Below are 18,316 nucleotides of genomic sequence, written 5' to 3' on the forward strand. Positions count from 1 at the left end.
AATCACCGTTAGGGGTTGCCGTGGCCGTGACAAAACCGGCGCCAGCCCGTTATTGCGGAGGGTTTGCCTCCTTGTCCCATTGACGTGTCTGTTTTCCTTCTTTTTTTAAAAAAATTTAAAATAATAAAATTACTTTTAAGAAAGTAAAAGGGAAAAAAATGAAATAAAATAAAAAAACAATCCCTTTTTCGGCTGAGACCGTTGATTGCGGTTGGGAATAAAGCGCTCTGACATCGGATATGGGGCCTCCCTTTCTTGACTACTACTTTTTTGTCTTTTTTTTTTTTTCATTTTTCTTATTCATTTATTTGGTTTTCTTTATTTTTGTGGTGTGAAAATTTATAGAAAAATGCAGCTAACAAAGAGGGCATCGTTTTTAGAATAAATTACAGGAAATGCCAAGTCGTTTTGAATCTTGTGTAAACATAAGTTCTGGTTTTTACCGGGTACTGTCGGTGGGCTTTTTATAAAATGAATTTTCCAGATAGGAAAAATAAAAAGGAAATTAAATCATTCAATGGTGGTGAGTGTTGTTTGTCGGGTTGTCGGGCATTCGAATCCTGGTTACAGGTCAATCTTCTTGGGTATCATGTTTCACGAACCAGGTGTAACCACGCCGCCACCTTCCTTGTCCTTGACATCCTTGCCATTTTACGATTTTGCCCTTTCAAACTAGAGGATAGGTTATTTGTATTTCTTTAATACAAGCGATATCAGAGAAATGGAGAATCGAATATAAAAGTCACTACATATAAACAAATGTTGAGTTTTTTTAATTTCACAAAGATAGAACGAGAGTGTTAGGATCACTTTAGCTTGTTATATTTTAAAAAAATATTAATGATTGGTCTAAAATGACTATAAGATTACAAGGAGAGTTGAACTTTGTGTTGTTAGCTATAGGTTAGCTTAGGTTTTTCTTCATTTGAAATGTGACCTTTTTGTTAAAGGGGGAGAGAATGTGTCCAAGGGTAATTTTGTAACAAATCACTAGGTTTCTTCTTGCTAGTTTCATAAAACAAATCACAAGTGATATTTAATTTTCCAATAAAATCTGACAGTAATTTATCTATTCATATAATTTATAAATAATTGAGAAAATATGTTCATTTAATTCATTTGAATGACATTCATATTCCCAAGCACACGGATATCCTACTGTAATAAAGACTATCTGCATGGGCATACCATATGCATAGCAAGAAATTAATGCTCAAAATGCTACCCAAATTTATGAGCACCAGTAAAATATTGAACAAGAGACGTCTTCTCCAATCTCCAAGTACTGTGGATGGATCTCCCTCTCTGTCCTCTACAAATATGATATGCTAATGCTAATGCTAATGCTAATGCTAGCTCCTCCTCCTTCCTCACATGGATTCTTCAGAGTTGACAGCAAACCAATTCCAATCTCAATCACTCACATTTCAAGCTAGCAAACGTGGTCAATACTTGTGTGTGTCTTTTTAAATAGGGAGATTCACTATTATACCCAATATGGGGGCCCAAATTATAAAAATACCCTATATAAAATGGACTTTAGAAACACACCCAAAGCTCATTTACAACATAACAAAAAAACTTTTAACTTCTTATAAATTACAAAACTGCCATCAATTTCTTAAAACAAGCCCAACCCCAAAATCTTATAAAAATACCCAAAGCACTCAATAGGGCATCAAAGTAATTTAATAATCAATATTAAATTCAATAAGGCTATCTATCATTTTTTGTGTTTTTTTTGGGTTTGTTTATAGGAATTCGATTGTGTAGGGTTTATTTATAATATTAGTGCTAGAAATGGGTATATCACTAAAATAGGGAGATTCACTATTATACCCAATATGGGGGCCCAAATTATAAAAATACCCTATATAAAATGGACTTTAGAAGCACACCCAAAGCTCATTTACAACATAACAAAAAAGCTTTTAACTTCTTATAAATTACAAAACTGCCATCAATTTCTTAAAACAAGCCCAACCCCAAAATCTCATAAAAATACCAAAAGCACTCAGTAGGGCATCAAAGTAATTTAATAATCAATATTAAATTCAATAAGGCTAGCTATCATTTTTTTGGTTTTTTTTGGGTTTGTTTATAGGAATTCAATTGTGTAGGGTTTATTTATAATATTAGTGCTAGAAATGGGTATATCACTAAATATCTCTTTTAAATATTCATTGAACATTATGCAGATTTTCTGTCAGTGATAAGATTGGCCAATTTCTTCACCTCTAGAAAAAGCATTTGGTAAATCCTTTCCCTCACGGGTAATTTATGTGCTCGTACTCGAATTATAACAAAAGAATAAAATTATTTGTATCATATTTGTCGACCGACATCACTCTAACCAAAGTTCAAAGTAATCGGTTAAAAAATGTTTTCACCCTTGTTGCTGTAAAAGTTTAACTCCTTGCATCCCCATTCTCATAGAAACTAGCATATAGTTGCATGTCAAAACGATCGAGCGGTAACAAAAAGTACAAATATTCGCGGTAAGGAAAGTTCTGAAGATTGTTACGAAGACAAAAAGACAATGAAGACATATTGGGTAAATCAAGTGAAATTTCGTTTTTCCTATGCAAATTATGCATCGAATGGTGGACTAAATTACTTCATTAAACTTCACTAAGGTCAACATATTTTCTAAATCACATGTTTACAGCCAATGAAGCTCAGCCACGCAAGAACCAAATCACACCAATGCCCACGCAGGTTCACACTCGTGTGGCCTGTCTTACCGGATAAACAAAAGGGGCAAATGGGGAATTCAACTGTGGGACACACCCAGAGGACAGAAACTGAAACGCTTTTGACTCTTCCACCGCAGCTTCCTAACCTCTTTCTTGTTTTGGTAATTCTCAACCTCAGGCAGGCCTTCCCTCCAAACCGCACCGAGTCTGTGCTTCTTAAACTAAATTTGGCAAAACCCTAATTTATTTATTTTTTCTCCACAGTCTCTCTCTGGTAACTTTTCCCTTCCACGCATGCAATAAATACACACCGACCTTCCCAGTGAAGACCCAGGAACACCCACATGACTCTGTTCTTTTCTCAACTGTTTTCAGCCCTCGAAAAGAGAAATAATGTGAAGGAAAATAAAATAAACAAAATTATTAAAAATGAAAAATAAATATATTTTTTTTGGTCCATGCCGATTTCTGGGCATTTGTACTTTTCCACTCTCAACAATATAAAGAGGCCCTTGTGCTCCTCCCTCTCTCCCAATCCCTACAAACTGTGCCTCTCTAAAGGTCTCTCCTTTTTTCAGTCTTCTTAGGAGTTGCTCTGTTTCTGTTTGGTTTATCAGAAATTTTAGCTGATAAACCATCCAACATTGCCAATTCTTTGCCTTTTGAGCTTGAAAAACGAACAACAGTTTCGGTTTTTGATTCACACACAGCTTCTGTTTCTCTCTGTTTTTACTTTAAAAACTCAACTCTGTTACTGTTTAATATGGAGAAGTTTGTGAGACTCATTTCCATGGCTCCTCTGCTTCTGCTTCTCTGTTTCCCTCTTGCTTTAGCTGCCCATGACTATGGCCAAGCTCTGAGCAAGAGCATTCTCTTCTTCGAAGCTCAGAGATCTGGGTTCCTTCCACACAACCAGAGAGTCACTTGGAGAGCCAACTCTGGCTTGTATGATGGCAAGGCTAGTGGGGTAAGTTCTAGTCTTTTTACTTAAAAATCCCAACTGCGGTTATGTCAAAATTGCTCAATTAATTTACCCTTCTCAATAATTTTGCAAAAAAATTTACTCTTGGTTGAAATTGGATGAATTTGTAGGTGGATCTAGTGGGAGGTTACTATGATGCAGGGGACAATGTGAAGTTTGGGCTGCCCATGGCATTTACCGTGACAATGATGTCCTGGAGTATCATAGAGTATGGCAAGCAAATGGCTGCAAGTGGTGAGCTTAGTCATGCCATGGAAGCTGTTAAGTGGGGCACTGACTACTTCATCAAAGCCCACCCTGAACCCTATGTTCTCTATGGAGAGGTAGCTTTCCATTCAAGTTCATAACTTTTGCCCTTCCTCCAACTCAAAAAGAAACAATTTTTTTTTTAAAGTTCTGTTAACTTCTGGTTTTAGTTAGCATCACTTGAAAAAGAACCCAAATTTTAGTTTTTTATTTTTTGTTTGTGTCTTCCCTCCAATGGGCTTTTTATTTTTGATAAATGATATTTATTTGTAAAGTGATGTTAATTTTGTCGGTTGGTGTTAATCTGTGATTAGGTGGGAGATGGGAACACTGACCACTACTGCTGGCAAAGACCCGAGGACATGACCACTGACCGCCGGGCTTACAAGATCAGCCCGAGCAATCCCGGGTCGGATCTCGCCGGAGAAACCGCCGCCGCCATGGCCGCCGCCTCCATTGTCTTCCGCCACTCCAACCCCGCCTACGCCAGTGAGCTCCTCCGCCATGCCCACCAGGTTCGTCTTACACATAACTTAGTTTTTCAGGTTTACAGAGATTAGGGCTTTGGGATGTGATCACACATAACTTACTTCAACCAAGTCATTTTAATGCTTTTTTCCACAGCGTTTTTGTTTTTTATTTATTTAAAAAAAAACAGTAACTGTTGTAATTTGGTACGTTGGTTTTAGAAAGAAAGAGTGTTTTCTGAAAAAGACGGGTTGAAAACGTTTCTGTTGGGGGCCTGTGGGGACCACTAGCGTACGTTAGCCATGTGCGGCATCGGATTTGCGCGGGACCGGCGCATGATAATAAACTGCCCTAGTTAATAAGCAGTTATAGTTTTCCTGCTTTTTACTGAGGCTGGTCGTCGTTACTCCCCAACGCACGTTAGCATCGTATTTATTACACAAAAATATTTACTTTAAAAAGTGGTAAATCGGTAGAAGTGGGTTAGGCCATTTAGCGAGCCGACCCTTTTGCACTCAAATTTGAATCTATTTTCTCATATATTAGATGAATTTAGAATCCATTTGTATAAAAAATAAAATGTGGCGGCGTCGTTTTGATGCCCATGTACTTAAATTGGGGTAAAAAGCTTTCGGCGCATAATTTGGATCGTGGGGTACATGTTTGCCCGTCGATCACGGAGACTGTGTTGTTTGACCCCACAGATGCACAATCAGGTCCTGGCCGTCCAGGTTTAACCGATCCATGAAAAGTGTGAATGTTATTAGCTCTTTCACGTGCGACTTTTTGTCGGTGGTACCGTACACCAACCACATCCACGCAAACACCACCCATCTTCCGTTTGTACTTGCATAAATTCTATTCCCATAATACCCTCACTCTTTGCTACTAATTTACGTGAAACACCACTGGTCTTGCTCTCACACTACTGGTACTTTGGTTTGTTATGCAGCTGTTTGATTTTGCGGACAAGTACAGGGGCAAATATGACAGCAGCATCACTGTGGCCCAAAAGTACTACAGATCCATCAGTGGCTACAATGTACGTTGTTGGGCCCAACCTTGGGCTTGCTTTTACATTTCAGTTTTTAGACTAGGCCCAATAAAGCCCATTCAATTTTTCTGATTGATTGTGTTTGAATTATGTACAGGATGAGTTGCTATGGGCTGCTGCTTGGTTGTTCCAGGCAACCAACAATCAGTACTATTTGAACTACCTTGGAAACAATGGTGACTCCATGGGTGGAACTGGTTGGGGCATGACCGAGTTCGGTTGGGATGTCAAATATTCCGGTGTTCAGACCCTTGTTGCCAAGGTAACCGACCCTTTAACCAGTTATCAACAATTGTCGTTCATGAGATTTGACAATGGTCATTGGCATGTTATGTATTATTGTAAATTGCATAGATTAAATTTATAGCCATATGGGAGCCATCTAATTATATATTTTTCTTGCGTGACAGTTCTTAATGCAAGGTAAAGCAGGTCGTAACACAGCAGTCTTTGAGAAGTACCAACAGAAGGCTGAGTACTTCATGTGTTCATGCATCGGAAAGGGCAGCCGAAATGCACAGAAAACTCCTGGTGGCCTGATTTTCCGCCAGAGGTGGAACAACATGCAGTTTGTTACAAGTGCCTCCTTCTTGGCCACAGTCTACTCCGACTACCTCACATCTGCCGGGAAGACATTGAATTGTGCTGCTGGCAATGTGGCACCTTCCGAGCTTCTATCTTTCGCTAAATCTCAGGTAACTCAGCCCGAAACAAGCTCTGATAAAATCATACAGAAGATTGTGACTTTGCGAAAGCATGTAATTTGATCCTAATGATTTGTTGAAATCCTCAGGTTGACTACATTCTTGGTGACAACCCAAGAGCCACTAGCTACATGGTGGGCTATGGAAACAACTTCCCTCAACAAGTTCACCACAGGGCTTCCTCAATTGTTTCCTACAAAAAGGACTCTTCCTTTGTGAGCTGCAGGGGAGGCTATGCCACTTGGTTTAGCAGGAAAGCAAGTGACCCCAATCTGCTCACTGGTGCTATTGTTGGTGGACCTGATGCCTATGACAACTTTGCTGATCAGAGAGACAACTATGAGCAGACTGAGCCTGCTACCTACAACAATGCTCCTCTTCTCGGTATATTGGCACGCTTGAATGCCGGCCATGGCGGGTACAACCAGCTCCTACCAGGTATATTGATTGTGATAATTGCTTCTAAAACTTTCTTGATTGAAATTTTCTTTTTGTAATGGCAATTGATTGATGTGTTTTTTCTTACAGTGGTTACCACCCAACCAAAAGTAGCTCCACTACCTAAAATCACTCCAGTTGCTCCAGGTATTACATGGCCTCTTTTTCTTGTCAAGGCTTTCAATTCAACTAGCCCTGACATGAATTGTTGGAAAGAGATCAAAAATGAGTTTCTTTTGTTTTTCTATTTTTTGCAGCTTCATCTTCTAGCCCAATTGCCATTCAGCAAAAGCTAACAACTTCTTGGGTTTCCAAGGGAGTAACTTACTACAGATATTCCACAGTAGTGACCAACAAGTCTGCCAAGACACTAACAAACCTCAAGCTTTCAGTAACCAAACTTTATGGCCCTATTTGGGGACTCACAAAGGCCGGCGATTCCTATGTTTTCCCATCATGGATCAATTCTTTATCGGCGGGAAAGAGCCTGGAGTTTGTCTACATCCACTCTGCTTCTCCAGCAGATGTCGCAGTCTCAAGCTACTCATTAGCCTAAGAAAGGAAGAAAACTCATTGAAACAAAGGAGAGAGGTTCACACAGTTTCTGGGATGGTAATGTAAGAATTGTGCAGCTATACAAATGGAGACCAGAAAAAAAAAAGGACTTTTTTTTCTTTTCCTTTTCAAAAAGTACTTATGATTGGGATCTGCATAGGCTTTTTAGACGATGTTAGGTCAAATAAGTATGAAGATTGGGGAAGAAAGGAGTGAAGAGACGGGTTAAAATGAGTGCTCATCCTCTTTCACCTCAACTTTCAGTAGAGTTATATAGATAGGTTTTGAGAGAGTAACAGTAAACAAGTGTGAGGGTGGAGAGGGGTGAAAATGACTTCCTCTCAACTCATTTTCAAGAAGTCTTGTTTCTTTGTACTTCAAAGCAACTTTGAATGTCTGTCTTCGTTTCCTTTTTTGTGTTGTGAATGTTGTAAGTTTGCAACATTTTTTAATCTTTTGAATGGAAATATAGTTTGTGCGATGTTATTGTGTCTAATATATCTCATGTTTTGAAAGCCCAAGTCATTTTATTTTTTCTGGAAGGACAGCCCAAGTCATTTGGACATTAATCAACACCTGCCATGCTAAAAGGCCTTGTAGTGTATAATCACATCACAGTTGCATAAGATAAAAGTGTAATGGTGTAAGTAACTTGAAACTCAAGCCGTTAAGGGCATTACTTTTGCATGACTCGCTTGTATTATTAAGAAAAATGAAAGATGAGTCCAATGGTTATATCTTCTGTGACAGTCTGAATCTGACTATGTCAAGACAAACTACTGGAAAAGCCAATAAAAGGCCTTGTGCATGTGTTAGCCCCCCATTGTTGCTTGCCAGGAGTCTTGTCTACAACCCTAACAACGTGCCACACAACGAACTCTACTCAGGCAATGCAACGCACAGTAACAACAAATTTTCTTCCCATCTAATCTAAACAAGGAACTCCCAAAATAAAGTTGCCAAATACACCGGCAGTTGCTGCCTAGTTCCAAGCTTTGTTACCATTGAGAGGAACTCAAGTGGAGTTGTTCATGTCACGTGACACTATTGATTAATGTAATAATAGTTCATGTCACGCTATGTGGTGTAAATTTGTTGATTGATAGAACGAAATAGTTAAAAAATAACATATGTTGACTTGAAGTTCTAAAGGGAGAGAGGGAGTACTTTAATTAAGTAATCATAAGAAGGATGGCATAAAAAGATAGCGATTCACATGAAAAAAACCACATTGACCACCTCACCTTTCTCATCTCCCTCTCTCTACCATTGAATAGAAAGCTTAATTATGACTAAGCAAACAAAAATGGATTTTGAACCTTAAACGCATACAAACGTGACAAAAACCGCAAATTTTCAAAACTTGAGCTTAGTGCATGCTACAAAAACAGTATGAAATATCAAATTAAAAAAACAAAACCAGACCCCAAAAAAACATAAATTTATAAAAATGAGTACGTAGATGTAAATTTAACTCAACCAAGCTCAGCTACGATAATAGTAATATTATCTTTACTGCCTCGCGCCAAAGCCAGCTGCGCCAGCAGCGCCGCCGCATTCGCCGGCGCCGAGCTCGAGCCGCTCATCCCCTCCGACAACTGCCTCTTCGTCTGCGCATCCAGGCACCTCCTCACCACCTGGCACGCGCACTCATTCGTTACGACATCCCAAAGTCCGTCGCTCGCGATCACCAGAAAATCGCAGCATTCCGTCCTCTCGCTGATCGTCACCTCCGGCTCCGATATGACGTACGGCTTCAAGTAGTGGTCGCCGATCGACCGCGACGTCGCCAGAACTCCCAGAACGCGGTAGCCGTTCCAATTGACCACTCTCCCGCCCGCCGCCTCCACCCGCTTCCGCTCGTCGGGGAGGTCCGGCTTGTGGTCACGTGACAGGGGAGTGGCGACGCCGTCACGGCAGAGGACGGCACGTGAGTTTCCGGAATTGGCCACGACGACCTCATTTTGCCCCACCATCACCACCACCGCGCTGGACCCCACCGTGTTCCCCCAATTTGTGTTCGTATCGTCGTCGGCGGGGGTGCTGCCGGATTCGCCGCCGACCTCCTCGTCCATTTTGGTAAAGCACGCGGCCATGACCTTCTCCCAATCGACCGCTCCCTTGCCGCCGAGTTTCCATTGCTCCACCTCCTGCTCCAGGAGGTGGTGCAGGCGGTCGCGGCAGGCGTTGGAGACGGAGGAGCCGCCGTGGCCGTCATACACGGCGAAGAACTGGTACGAATCTACTTTCGCTAGGGAGACGGCGTCTTTCATGTTTCTCCGCCGTCCCATGACGGAGATGGAGCCGTAGGAAAGGCACAAGCTCCTTGTGAACATGCCCTCTTCCTTCTCCGTGCTTCCGCAGTCGGAGGAGTAGTGGCTGGAGGAAGGGTGGTGCGAGGAGGAAATGGCGGCTGCTTCGCGGGAAGTGCGGTCGGTGATGCTTCTCTGCCTCTTGTTCATGTAGCAACCTTCGAAGCCGGAATCGATTCCTTGCGGATTTAACCTCTCAATGGAGGAATTGAATCGGGTGGACTGGATTGGATGGGTCAGTCCTCCTCTGTTTTCTTTTCATGTGTTTCAGGGTACTTACTCTGAGTTTGTGAGCTGAAACAGAGGACTGAGAAAGTCCTTTTAACAAGGGAAGGAGCTGAAATCGGGACGGTCGAGGAGGGGGAGGGTGGGCTGGATGGAGGACACGTGTTTGGGGGTTGAATGGGGAAAGGCGGTCTTGGTTTTTAGGGTTCATTCAACGGTGGGAGGGGGTTTTGGGAGAGGGCAGAGGACACACTGTCGGCAGGGCTAAATCCCAAGGTGTTTGGGTTTCGGCGGTAGATGGTGACGTGGCGTTGTGAATTTGTAGAGGAGGAGAGGAGGAGGGCTCAAAAAAAACCAACCGGTGCCCTGACGCTGACGCTGCGCCGCCTCTCTTTTAACTCTTCAAGTTTTTCATGGCCAATTTGCTATTTTTAATTTTAATTTTTTATATTTGAATATTTGTTTTGAAATTGAGACGTCAGTCGGTCAAGTAAAGAGAATGTTTGGCTGGACGCCCTAAGCGGCTGTAGCAATTTGAACAACACGTAACTCTCGCGGGGCTTCAACCCTAAATACCAAATCACCACCCTTCATTGGTGTTTCCCTCTTTTTGGTATTTAGTCCAGATGTTCATATATATATATATATATATATATATATATATATATATGTATGTCGGTCATAGGGGGTTCGAGATCGCGCATGCTTTGAGTGCTACTTTTGTTTGCACACCTGTGAAAATTTCGTTCTTTTTTTGGGCCTTTACCAAATACATGGAAAAAAACACGAACTGTGTGGTATAATTTGGTTTACATGCACGCACGCACGCATGCATGCATGCTGAGCATGACTAGAAAGCAAGCAGGCAGTAGCTTTTAAAGATGGCAGAAGTTTAAATTTGTTACAGATGAAATGTATTTCAGTGGGCGGCCGATATGCCTAAGAGATAAAAGCTATCTGGGTTCTTAATGTATGACGATCGAAAGAATGCTTTGAAGTTTGAACCAAGCAGGAAGCAGCAGGTGGTGTTGTTGTTGTATATCTTCTGAGTCATTACTATCTTATAAGTGGTACAATCTAGAGGTTGATTCTGTTGTCACAAATTTCATTTCACGACTTAAATACTGAAACCTCACTTGGCTCCGACTTTCATTCATCATCATTTGGAATTTTGCATTTAGATATCAACAATAATTCATGTGTTATAATTGATGGACCAAGTCCGTACTGTGTGGCATGAGAAATCACCCATTTCATGCTTGGCTGACACAAACATGCGCTCAAGGGCGGTTAAATGTTTTGGAGGTCCTAAGCGAACAACTTAAAATGTGATCTTTTACTTTTTATGTATATTTATGTGATTTTTTTTCCCAATAAATTAGAAAAAATATTATATAAACCCTAATATATATATAAGCCAAGCTCTGTTTGCTAGTTTTGTGTAAATAATAATATATATATATACTTTTCTTTCTCAGATATATCAAGTTGCATTCTGAGACATTAAACTATTAGAATTACGATCTCTTGCATGTTATAAGTGGTGATAGCAGAGGTTGATTCTTGGTCTCACTGGTCAGACTAAATTTCACTCTCTGTTGTCACAAACTTCATTTGACGATAGCTCAAACTTAAATACTTGTGCCAACTTGTGTATCACTGACAAATATCACTTGGCTCTAAGTTTCATTCAATATCATTTCGAAATCACCATTGATCAAACAATTGTGCTAAACAATGAGGTCAGATTTCAACTTTTGCCATTCTGGTGACCGCAAAAGAACTCTGTCGCATGTGTTTTCCAAGGTGGTTATCAAACTCCTAGTTATTTTAGGGTCTTTCTATTAGTTTTTTCGGCTAGATGTTTGTAGATGTGTGTAGATTATTGATATTTAACTCTTTACTGTTTTGTCCTTGATGTTTTTGTTTGATTCTGTGGATCTACGTATCAATTGGTGTTTCGGGATCATGGAGTGAATGAGAGACAATATAGCAATGTGTCACGGTGGAAGTTGAGTGGTGTATATGTCCTTTTACTTGGAGGTGTCTCCTATCCTAAACTCTAAGAGAGTCCTCATCTCTCACATGTAGGGTTGGCAATGGATCGTGTCTTGTTAAGTTCGTGTCGTGTTGTGATAATGTGTCAAGAATGCTCAACCTGAACCCGATCAATTTAATAAATGTGTCATGTTGGGTTTGGGTCATCTTAAACAGGTTATTAAACAAGTAACCTGGTTAATAACCTGTTTACTCATTCCTAGTTTCTAATAGATTTGTACACTTGTGGATATTTATAACTAGATGATTAGCACGTTAATTTGTGTCGTTAAAATTAAAAGAAAAGAAAAAAGATTTCACATAATAATAATAAAAAAAAAGGAAACAGGGGACTACATTAATTTTTTTAATTTTTTTTTTAAAAAAACAACAACATCATGGTGCGCTTTATGATTCCACAATAGAAGACTTTAGTTTGGCCCTCTGGATCTCCTCTATCGAGTTTCACGTACCGCTTCTTGGGGCTCATCACTTGAACTTCCAAAGATCACTTTCTTAGCTTTAGCAAAACTTGGATCTCATTGCGCACGTTTACCTGGTCGATCCAAGGCCTCTAGCTACTCTTCATGTCCTTAGAGTAAAAATCTACCATCTTTAATAGCTTTTGATTCTCTTCCTGCAATATTTCAAGCTGGTGTCGCTTCTCTTCCAACATCTTTACCCTTTCCCTTTTCAATCTCCTTATAGTACGCTCACAATCTTCAACCAAATTCCGTTCTGCCACCAACTGAGCTCTTAGCACTTGCACCTCATGGGATTTCACAATGAAGCGATGACCAACACTTGGGAATGACGCCGCACTTTGCACGCTTAGTGTCATGACATCACTTACCACCCGGTTATCATCCCATGTTCCCAGTACGCACATCCCTGGGAGTCACCAAACTCATTGCAACTCCAATGACAACATTGTTGTCAAGGAGTAATGAGTAGTTTACGGTAATTGGTCCTCGTGTGGAAGCGAAAATAAGGCTTCCACACTCGTGTAGCCGTTTGCCCCCATGTATGTGTTGGCGGAGCTAGGTTTAGATCGAGAGAAAATGAGAATGAAAATGCCATTTTATTTCCAAGTTTGATGAGATAGGTTTAGATTGAGAGAAATGGGAAGGAGGAAAATTGGCGAGAATTACATTGTCTGAGTTGTGATTTTGTGTTTTCCCCTTGTTTCCTTTTATAGACGAAAACGGGGGCCGTTAAGTAAAGTCATCCATAATTTCTGCCGGTTTTGCGGGGCCCGCTTGGGGTTTGTGCGAGACACGTCTCCGTAATTTCCGCTCCGTAAAGAGAGAGAGAGAGAGAGAGAGAGAGAGAGAGAGAGAGAGAGAGAGAGAGAGAGAGAAGAAAAAAAAAAGATGAAAGAAAAGAGAAGGAAAAGAAAGGAAAAAAAAAAAAAGAGAAGGAGAGAGGAGATAAATTCTACTTCTTTAAAAAACAGCTTGTAAAAACATTATAAATAAATGGTGTAACATATAATCACAAGATTGTTTGTAACATTGTGGATAAGGTGTTGAAGAGGAATGAAAGTGGCAAGAGATGCAGCAGTTCTATGGATCATTTTATACCTTTCAGTTTCTAGTGAGTTTAAGTTATTATGTGGAATTGATTTTGCTCACTCGCTTGGGCATGATTTGTTTTATTGGTATGTATCTTGATCTATTGTTTGTAAGAACTTCCTTTTGAGTTGTCTTCTTCATATCCAGTGAAATTTCCATTTCACATATAAAAGTAAAAGTTAAATGAATGCATCGATGCACTACGTGCCATGCTCAGTGCATCAAATATGCTCAAATTATAATGAGTCTTGATTCATCATTTGGAATTTCACATTTAGATATCAACAATAATTCACGTATTATAATTGATTGAATTCGATTTACGACACCGTATCAAATATATACACAATAATTTCTAATTGGTATGTGGTGGCATGACTGCACACATGTACCATTTCATGCTTAGCATGACACAAACATGTGCCCTTGCTCATGCTCTTTACACCTCTTCTTTTTTGTTTTGGTAAAATACATTGATAATTCTTTGTGATTAAAAGTAGGCATTGAGATTGAAAAATCGGAACATCGAGCCGCATCGGATGGAAAAAATTAGAAGAAAAAAAAATCGTGTTCACTAAAAAGTTAACAAATTGATTCCAAATCGGACCAGACCAATTCAAACCAATTCAGATGCCGGTTTCATACCTTACAAAATCGTACCGGATCGGCAATGTATTTTTTATTTTTTAAAATTTTATTTAAGTCAAATGCTAAATTTCTAATCCATGACTAATATTTCCTCGAGCCCAACTTTAAAGCAATTCTTTTTTTTCGGCCAAATCATCTCTCTTTGTATGAAATTGAGTCATTTGTGAATTAAGTTAAAAAAATAAAAAATTATATTAGAATTTGTGTTAAAAAAAATAATTTGAAATATATATAATAATAAAATCCAATCCAAAACCGAAAAAACCAAAAATAACATCAGAACCGATTTAAACCGGACCCATTGATTTCTTCAAAAAAAAATTCACCAAAATCAGAACAAACAGCACCAGTTGAATAACACTGATTTGGATTTCAGTGTGAAGCAGAAACGGAATCGGACTTGTGACTCATACCAACGGTCCAACAAGTAATTGAAAAGAAAAAAGAGAGAGTAAAGATAATCGTTTAATTACCCTCCAATTTCTTAACTAAATTATTAAAAAATCGAGCACAATTTCTTTGACCTCAGACTTTCATTCACGTCTCTCAGAAACACAAAGACACAAGGCAAAGAGAGAAAAGAAACAGAGAAATGGAGAACCAATTGGTGGAGCTTTGCTTACAAGCAGCCTCTGTAAGCAGGGATAGCATCGAGAAATGGCGGAGGCAGAGACGAACTCTCGAGCGCCTTCCTTCTCAGCTCGCCGACTCTCTCCTTCGCCGCCTCATCTCCCGTCGCATCCTCTTCCCTTCCTTGCTCGAGTACGTTTCTCACCTTTTTAATTTCTTCTGTTTGTTTCCCTAGAAACTCTTGTCTAATCTGTTCGATTACTTGCGCATGGAAATGAAATGGGTTATGGGCATATGGTGTAGATTATTCAAACACAGCGTAGAGGAGCTTGATCTGAGAGGAGAGAGCTCTGTTGACGCCGAATGGATTGCATACATAGGAGCCTTTCGTTACTTGCGATCTTTAAATCTTTCTGATTGCCGTAGACTCACTACTTCTGCTCTTTGGCCTATTGCAGGTATTTCGATTTTGTTTTATTTTTAAGTTTCTATTTATGGCCTAAAATGTTGAAATTTTGATCAAGTTAGTGTATGCTAGCATTCATATAGAATTCTGTTTTGGAAAATGTCTTACATTTTGAAGTGTTTACTGGGTTTGAATTAGGGCTGGAGATTTTGAGGGAGTTGGACCTTTCTAGATGCTCCAAGGTTACTGATGCTGGCATTAGGCATCTTCTAACTATTACAACTTTGGAGAAATTGTCCATTTCTGAAACTGGTGTGTCTGCAAATGGGGTTATGCTTCTCTCTTCACTTAGAAACTTGTCTGTCCTGGACTTGGGTGGTTTGCCTGTCACTGATCTAGCACTGAGTTCTCTCCAGGTAAATCTAGTTTTCAGTTGTTTCTTTCTGCACATGTTTTTGAAACATTGATTGATTGTAGTTCTCAATACTTGATTATGATTACATGTTTATGGAATCAAGTGAGCTCAGATTTCCATGTGATGATTGGTGAACCTCATATTCAACATAATTTGACACTTGAATTTCTGTGACTGTCCGACTGTTTTTTGTTGGTATCCATTTGCTCGTCTTAGGCTGTCCCAGAAGTAAAGACTTGATATTTGTAAACGTTGCATTTGGTTGAAACTGCTGTAGTATATTTTTATGTGGTTTGAATAAGGGAATTCGGCCCTGATATCTTAGCAGCTGAACTTGATTTGTCTTTCTGTGCTGCCACATAGTTATCTGCTCGTTGCAACCATATATGGTTCTTGATTTCATCCAATGTTTTCTATGCTGCGTTTTATAGAAGTTGCTTACTGGATATCTACATTCTATCCACCCTTTCCATTTCATTTCTCAACTTCATGTTTTGCAATGATTTTCCTCAGGTACTTACTAAACTACAATACCTTGACCTTTGGGGGAGTAAAATAACTGACAAAGGTGCTGCTTTTCTTCAAATGTTCCCTAAGTTGAGTTTCCTCAATCTAGCTTGGACCAATGTCACGAAGTTGCCAAATTTGTCATCCCTTGAATGTCTGAACATGAGTAATTGTACAATTAATACTCTACTTGAAGGAGATAATAATAATAAAGCTCCTTTAACCAAGCTTATTGTTTCTGGAGCTACATTCGGGAATGAGTTTGAAGCCTTCCATTATATTGAAACAACTTTTTTGACATTTTTGGATGTATCCAACTCTTCAATTCACAGATTCTACTTCTTATCTCATATAAATGCTCTGGAACATTTGGATCTCAGCCGTAGTATGATAGGGGATGATTCCCTTGAACTGATTGCATGTATTGGAGTAAATTTGAAATATCTAAATCTTAGCCACACCAGAGTCAGCTCTGCTGGAGTTAAAACTTTAACCGGACATGTACCCAATCTTGAGTTTTTGTCAGTATCTCACACATCGGTGGATGATGTTGCCATTTCATATATGAGCATGATGCCATCTGTGAAGGTTATCGACTTGAGCAGTACGAACATTAAAGGTACGGGTTTATGATACAAATGCTAGATGTCTGGTTTTCTTCATCAGTATGCAATGATAAGGATAGAAGGAGGGTTTGAATAATCTGGTATCTAGTAAATAGGTTGTATGCTATTCTGTCTTCTCCATGTGGTTAGGTGCAATTATTTTGTAGTCCACTGCATACATAAAAATGAACAGTTTTCAGCTGCATGAAATTGAGACATAATATGTGTTTTTCCTTTATCAGGTGTCATTCACCAGGTTGGGCCTGAGTCAGATCCAGTCCTCTCTCTGTCAGCACTTCAAAGTCTCCAACATCTGGGACGGTTGAATTTGGTAGATACGCAAGTTACAGAGGCAGCTCTATACCCTTTAGAAAACTTCCAGGAGTTACGCGAGTTATCACTTAAAAGTGTTTCTCTTACAGACATCTCCTTTAACTATACGTCATCTATGCCAAAGCTGACAAATCTTCGTATTCATGATGGTGTTCTGACAAATTCTGGGCTCAATTCATATAAACCCCCCTCGACTTTAAGAATGATGGACCTGAGGGGTTGTTGGCTCTTAACTGAAGATGCAATCTTATCCTTTTGTAAAACTCATCCTCATATTGAAGTAAGGCATGAACTTGTTCATATCTATCCGTCCAAGCAGATTGTTTCTAGTAGTGCATCTTCTTCACGATCAACTTTAAAGGCTTCACAAGCGAAGCAGAAGCAGGAAGTACCCGTGTTGCCATGCTTTTTAGGTAGAATTTATATAATATCAACTTTGTTTTTTTATTTATGGCAGTAGCATATTTATATGCATCATCTAACCTCATTCCTAAATTTTATGAACCAGATCAAAGATTGAAGTATAGCAGAGAGGAGCTACTTGCGCTACAGTATTCATCAGTATCCCGTGCTCCTCCTCATGATAGGGACGTTGTATTACCTAACACACAATCAGATTGAACCTGAGCAGTTCCGACAGTAACATGCAGATTAGTCGCCATGCTTTTGCGCTTGTATGCTCTACTCGTCTACCGTCATGTCTTATACTTTGTACAGAATTGCACTATCCTGTAATCATAGCATAGCTAAGATCCTTTTTTCTGTTTCTTTTCCAAAGATGGCCACAAGCCACTTTAGAAAATGAGATTGAGTGAGTCGACAATGTTTTATATTGAACTGATAGACGTGGATGTGTAAGATGAATTTCCTGATAACAGAAAGCGACGTGCCGCTTTGTGGTTTGTCCTTTTGTATTTTCCATGTGTATGCCATATGACTCATAGTCTTATTGTTTTGAGATCTTACGTCTTGAGGAACATGTTGCCCCATTGTTCATCCTTTTTCTCTAAAACTTTTATGCGCATTGGATGTGTAAAAGGAATTCCCTTATCATCGGCATGCTTGTGTTGAAATTTTCTAACATTTGGCCAACCATAAATTCCTACACCCTCGGCCAGAATTGTAGAATTATTTTATTTAACTTTTATTTACCTTTTTTGTTTTTGGTACACAAGGAAACGCCTCATTTCTAGATTAGAAAATAGAAACCAACAAGTCAAACTGTGGAGCTAGTCGTCAGAGCCAAAAGACTGATGGATTAAGTCGAAAATATGGTGGTTGGGCAATGGAATTTTATTTTATTTTTATAAATACAAGCGATAAGAAAAGAAGAAATGAATATTTTTAATACAAACTGATGTGCCAACATGACAATTGCTTATTGGTTGTAAATAAATCATATTCAAGGTGGGTTTTTAAACATAAACAAATTATTGGAATTTAAAAAGTGTGTATAATTCAGAAAAAACCAAAAAGTTTGGATATGACATTGTTGCCTCTGGGGTTATTCCAAAAGAATATCGCAGCAAATTGATCACGAG

At 39.4% G+C, this 18,316-nt stretch overlaps 3 protein-coding genes across 3 annotated transcripts; 2 read left to right on the top strand and 1 right to left on the bottom strand.

Moving 5' to 3' along the window:
* The first annotated feature begins 2,917 nt into the window (after positions 1–2,917).
* On the top strand, positions 2,918–7,624 carry LOC117627473 (endoglucanase 6-like). Its single transcript, XM_034359590.1, has 9 exons — positions 2,918–3,663; positions 3,789–4,001; positions 4,239–4,439; positions 5,345–5,434; positions 5,544–5,708; positions 5,857–6,141; positions 6,240–6,588; positions 6,679–6,735; positions 6,846–7,624. Exons 1-9 carry the CDS (start codon positions 3,460–3,462, stop codon positions 7,142–7,144), a joined length of 1,863 nt encoding a protein of 620 aa, XP_034215481.1. The 5' UTR covers positions 2,918–3,459; the 3' UTR covers positions 7,145–7,624.
* Positions 7,625–8,606: 982 nt separating this feature from the next.
* On the bottom strand, positions 8,607–12,606 carry LOC117629036 (protein phosphatase 2C 51-like). The gene is made up of 2 exons (XM_034361562.1): positions 12,300–12,606; positions 8,607–9,709 (listed from the first exon to the last, which is right to left on the bottom strand). The coding sequence occupies exons 1-2, from the start codon at positions 12,604–12,606 to the stop codon at positions 8,619–8,621; spliced, it is 1,398 nt and encodes a 465-aa protein (XP_034217453.1). The 3' UTR covers positions 8,607–8,618.
* Positions 12,607–14,137: 1,531 nt separating this feature from the next.
* Positions 14,138–17,740, top strand: LOC117629318 (receptor-like protein 15). Its single transcript, XM_034361867.1, has 6 exons — positions 14,138–14,701; positions 14,813–14,967; positions 15,114–15,331; positions 15,844–16,456; positions 16,685–17,188; positions 17,284–17,740. Exons 1-6 carry the CDS (start codon positions 14,532–14,534, stop codon positions 17,394–17,396), a joined length of 1,773 nt encoding a protein of 590 aa, XP_034217758.1. The 5' UTR covers positions 14,138–14,531; the 3' UTR covers positions 17,397–17,740.
* Positions 17,741–18,316: the final 576 nt, after the last annotated feature.

This window comes from Prunus dulcis, chromosome 5, assembly GCF_902201215.1.
Source record: "Prunus dulcis chromosome 5, ALMONDv2, whole genome shotgun sequence".
In the NCBI taxonomy this organism is placed as follows: Eukaryota; Viridiplantae; Streptophyta; class Magnoliopsida; order Rosales; family Rosaceae; genus Prunus; species Prunus dulcis.